This window comes from Camelina sativa, chromosome 12 (assembly GCF_000633955.1).
Source record: "Camelina sativa cultivar DH55 chromosome 12, Cs, whole genome shotgun sequence".
NCBI lineage: Eukaryota > Viridiplantae > Streptophyta > Magnoliopsida > Brassicales > Brassicaceae > Camelina > Camelina sativa.
The window spans coordinates 29,445,782-29,451,151 of NC_025696.1; the positions used below are offsets into that span (position 1 = coordinate 29,445,782).

General features: G+C 29.7%; 1 protein-coding gene across 1 annotated transcript in view; it reads left to right on the plus strand.

The window, feature by feature from the left end:
- Positions 1-2,240, plus strand: part of LOC104732875 (crossover junction endonuclease MUS81-like) — a 4,055-nt gene extending 1,815 nt beyond the window's left edge. The window contains exons 6-14 of the mRNA XM_019233831.1: positions 135-370; positions 468-583; positions 698-828; positions 903-954; positions 1,046-1,204; positions 1,292-1,371; positions 1,457-1,694; positions 1,777-1,863; positions 1,954-2,240. Coding sequence (XP_019089376.1) covers positions 135-370; positions 468-583; positions 698-828; positions 903-954; positions 1,046-1,204; positions 1,292-1,371; positions 1,457-1,694; positions 1,777-1,863; positions 1,954-2,058 — 1,204 coding nt within the window. The 3' untranslated portion in view covers positions 2,059-2,240. The remainder of the gene's footprint in view (positions 1-134; positions 371-467; positions 584-697; positions 829-902; positions 955-1,045; positions 1,205-1,291; positions 1,372-1,456; positions 1,695-1,776; positions 1,864-1,953) is intronic.

A 5,370-nucleotide genomic window follows, 5' to 3' on the forward strand; every position in this document is an offset into this window, starting at 1 on the left:
AAAAAAAAAAAAAAAAAAAAAACTCATTGCTAAAACCATGTCTTATGTATTTTCTGCATTTTGACTTGTATTATTTATAAAGAAGTAGGCCTTACCTTGAGACAAAGGATGACTTGGCTTGTTTTTTCTTGTAGGTACATGTTAACAGTTGAAGGCCATGATGCAGCAAATGAATGTATCGTGCGATCTCGATTATCTAATCCAGTTGAAATCTTATCTGATGATGAAGTGGAGCCTGCACAGCAAGCAAAGAGACCACATAATCAAGATTCAACCTACTCTATTACCATGAGGAAAGAACAGCCGTATGTCGATGCAAGATCCAGGGCACAATCATTCATTCCAGCAGGACCTTCTAGAGCACAAGCATGTACGGTCTTTAGCAAGCATGTGATCTAATATCTTTTAGTGTTCTGTCTGTTAAATGTTGTATGCTTCATCTTATGAAGTCTTAGCTACAAATACAGGTCAAGTTGATCTTGAGGGATCTCGTGCTAAGAAGTTCCGTTCTTGCAATGTTGGATCCACCTTAAACCCATGTTCATCTGGTTCGAGTCATCCCATGAAAGCCTGCTCATCTTCTGTATGTAACCATTTCACTTCAGTAGATTATTTAGCTATATGTTTACGATCAGCAGCAGCAACTGTGTATTACTAATCAGCATTGGTTCTTCTTTATTGTGTGCTGTGTACAAAGTTGGCATCAAATGGAACCGAAGGAGTAACAACAATTCCACGCCTTCCACCTCTTAGATTTGGTGAAGTTTTCGAAGAAGCATACGATGTGATCATGATATTGGATGATCGAGAACAGTTTGCCACCAAGGGGTTTGTGGAACTCTACTCATTTTTAGTTATGAAACTGAGATAATAGCACTAACCCAAAAGCTTCTTATTCACAGATCACGATCCATAGTTGATAACATATGCTCTGTATTCAAGATTAAGATTGAGGTTTGCATTTGCTTTTCTTGGATAGATGTCAACAGATTCCAACTTATCAGACATTAACTGGAAAAGTGGGTGTTATGGATTGAATCTGTAGGTTAGACGATTACCTATTGGGGACTGCATATGGATTGCTCGGCATAAGTATCAACAGGATGAATATGTTCTGGACTTTATTGTTGAGAGGAAGAGCATTGATGATTTGCACTCGTCAATCATGGATAATCGCTACAAGGACCAAAAACTTAGACTTCAGGTTTGTGTGTGTAGTGTACTCTCTCAACTCATAAAGTTCTGACTTGCTCTATCTTTCGTTGAATTTTATTTCTTCTTGAATTGCCAGAGATCAGGAATCAAGAAGCTGATATACATTCTTGAAGGGGACCCAAACCAGTCTAAAACATCAGAAAGCATTAAAACGGCGTAAGTTTTTATCTTTTTAACAGAAGATTTCTGATTGGTTCTTTGAGGTTTGGAAACCAAATTTGTTTTCATCTATGTGCTTTAGTTGTTTCACAACGGAGATTCTGGAAGGATTTGATGTGGTGAGGACGAACGGGCTGGGTGAGACGCTAAGAAAATACGGTTATCTCACTAAATCGATATACCAATACTACAAGTCCCGGGTGAATGATGACCAGAACAAAGTCCCGGTCTCGTGTCCTTCTTTCGATGATTTTGTCAAAAGGTGTCAAGACTTTGATAAAATGACAATCAGCGATGTATTTGCTATTCAGCTTATGCAGGTATTGATTGAGTCTTGCTAAGGATCTTATATGTCAAATGGTCATGTTGATAAGTATGCTCTGCAATGCTTTTTTGTTGCAGGTGCCGCAGGTAACAGAAGAAATTGCCATAGCTGTTCTTGATACGTACCCAACACTTTTGTCTCTTGCTTCTGCATATTCTAAACTAGTAAGCCTTTTTTTACACTTGTACTGCTTTAAAACACACTGTATGACTTCTAGTCTTGAACTACAACTATCTCTCCATGGTTTTTTGAAGGATGGGAATGTCTCGGCGCAAGAAGAGATGCTAAGGAATCAAAGCAACAATGTAATATGTGCATCAGCTAGTAAGAATATATACAAGTTAGTTTGCGGTGAATGACTGACTTCTACTCTAGTGTTTGTCCCTTTAACCATTTTGTTGTGTAGAGAGAGAGAGAGAGAGTGATCTGAAACAGCTCCAGTGCACATATTAGCGACTTGCTCTATTAGAATTTGGACAGTGATTAGTAGAACCACTTGTGCTTGTAACTGAAGTTTAGGCTCACAATTATTATAACTGTTTCAATTTGTTGTTCCTCTAAAAATATTCTGTTCTTATTGATGTTAGCTGAAGATAAATATGTTGATCATATTATTAGTGATATTTAAAATTTATAAAAGAACATTTAGATAAATAAATATGTAGTGATATTATTTGTTAAAAACAACTGAAATTAGAAAGAGAAAAGGATAAAGTGGAAAGTAATTTTTTTTTTTTTAATTTGTGTGAAATGCGTTGGAATGAAACTTTTTGTGAAAGAGAACATATGAAATTGTGAATTATGTATGTGTATGAGTTTCTTATTAATATATATCTATATATTTATTTAAGCAACCTTTTAAACAAATAACTTTACTCCATGTAAAATATTACACAAAATGTCACTGTATTTTAATACAAAATATAATAACAGAATCTTAATATTAATTTGTTGTAACCTGAAAATGATTATCCAAAAAAATAGTAATTATTAATTTATTAGATTACAAGAAATCATTAATAAAATAATTTCGAAATTATTTAATAAAATAATAATAAAATTATTTCGAAATTATGTAATAAAATAATTAAACAGATTCTATTTATTGTTTCAGAAATCTTAGGAAACAATAACAAACTATTTAGAAAATTATAAAACTTAAATTTATTTATAAAACTAAGATTAAATATTTACATATCTAAATCATTTAATAATAACAAATATATATTAAAATTAGGATACAACATTGTTTATATTTTAAAAATATATCTATATACTTATTTAAGCTATGTTGTTAAAAATTTAACCAGTTCTGATGTGACATATTACGAAAATGCTATTATATTTTAATTATTCTAATAACTAACAAAAGAAAAGTTTAGATTTGTTTACAAAATAATAAAAATCTATTTATTGTTTCATAAATCTTAGAAAATAATAAAAAACTATTTAATTGGCTAAAACTTAATTGTTTATACACAATATTCACTATATAAACAATACTAAGTGTATAATATTGATAATATACATAACCTAATTGTAATTTTCACCTATAAAATTAATATACAACATGTTATACCAATAACTTCAATTTGTAAATTTGGTATATTAAGATCTCTAAACACGATCACATCAATTTGTAATACCAAATCACGGGTCAATACATGTTTTGTTGGATTTTTTTGGCTTTACCGAATGTATAATTAACGAATTTGATATTGCACCGAACCGNAATTAACGAATTTGATATTGTACCAAACCAAAATAGTAGTACCAACTACAGGTCGAAATGAGTATGACCTTAAGTAAATTAAATATATGATTTTATAAAATGTATAAAATTAATAAATTTTCTACTATTATTTTGTAACAAAAAAATCCAAATTTACATAAATATTTCCTCACGCTGGTAACATTATTCTACAAAATATTAACGTGTATTTATGAGTCGGGTAATAAAACGGGTAATGAGACGGGTAACGAGACGCTCAAAAATTAAATTAATATCTGATACTCGATCATTATTCATAGATAATATAATTATTATACCCTTCACTCGACCCTAAAGCTGCGGGTAACTTTTTTCGGGACGTATACAAACCGAAAAATGGGTCCAATACGGGTATCGGTAGTAGTTTCCAGACCTACCTATTAGTAGTTTAATATGAATCAAAATTTACCATATAGTACTATATTATATAACATGTAAATGAATGATACAACATAAACATAATATTAACAAATAACAAAATAAAAAAAAATTTCCCGCGCTACCAGCGCGGATTATTATCTAGTTTATAGTAATTATGATACTTGGTTTTCAAAGTTACTAATTTGCACGATCGCGACACATAAATTATATCGATTATAATTTCACAATATGTAAAACAAAAAAATAGTTTTAATAATTTTAAACTATAAAAAGATAATTGTAATTTTTAGAAATTTAGAAAATAGAAAAAGAGAAATATTATACTTATATAAACAAAATTTTACTTTAAAAAATTTTAAAAATATAAAAAATATAATATGAAAATATAACAATATACATTTATAAACAAAAACTGTAAAAAAAAAGATAAATTATATTCTAATCTTATTATAAGAAAATCAGATGAATTTATTAAATCATTAATTTCTGATGAAAAAGAAGTGACATGTATCTAGTAAACATTAATGCCATTTATGTTTTACAGATATCATTAATTTCAGTATGATTATATATAGCTACTAGCAATCGATCCGCGCTACGCGCGGTAATTAGATTAAGGTGTATTCTGAATTTTGTTGTATATAATTTTTTTTTTTTTTTGTAAATTTATCTTTTTGTTTGTTTTTGTATTTAATTTTGGTTGCTTATGTTGTTTTGTTGGATATTTTAATAAAAATATGTTTTGCAGTAAGAATAATTTAGTTTGCTGTTTTTAAAGGAAAAATTGAGATCATCGTGTGTGTTTCTAATGCTTTAAAAAAAGTTATTATTAGAAGTTAACATTGTTTAGTTGAAGTTGTTGTTTTTATGTAGCTGTTAGTTGTCATTAATTTATTATTATTTTCCATTTTATGGTTGGATTGTTATTTAATATTTTCATATGTATTTTGTAAACTATTGGAGTAATTTTTTTTGTCAATGTTTTAGTGTTTGGAGTGAAAAATATTGTGGATTTATTAAGAACAATAAATAAAATCAATAACTTACATTCCTCTTTTCTAGGCTATTTTTGTTTGTTTCATTCGGGCCCAATTTCTCTGTAAAGCTTATAATTTGTGGGTTTATTGGGCCATTATTTGTATGTTATTGAGTTGAAATTGATTTGTTCTTTTCCAAAATCCGATGTCCTCGTGAACGGATATGAGAAGAGCAATTTTCCGATCTAGAGGTCTGTTTGAGGATTAAACTTATGTCTTTGATGCTTGTAATCATTTTTTCAGTCATTCCTATCGTAATCCTTTTCCCTTGATTTTTCTTTTTTTGGGGGTTTGCGTATTTGGTTGATTCCTTGCTCGCTTCGCATCTGTTGGGGATATTTGGTTATCCCCTGTTCATTTTGTTAAAAGTGAATGTCAATTGGGTTGCAATTTGTTTATATGAAAATATGTTGGCTTCTTTAGGTTTCCTAATTAAGTTGTGAGTTGTTTTGTGTTATTGGTTGTAATTTTTTTTCCCGTTT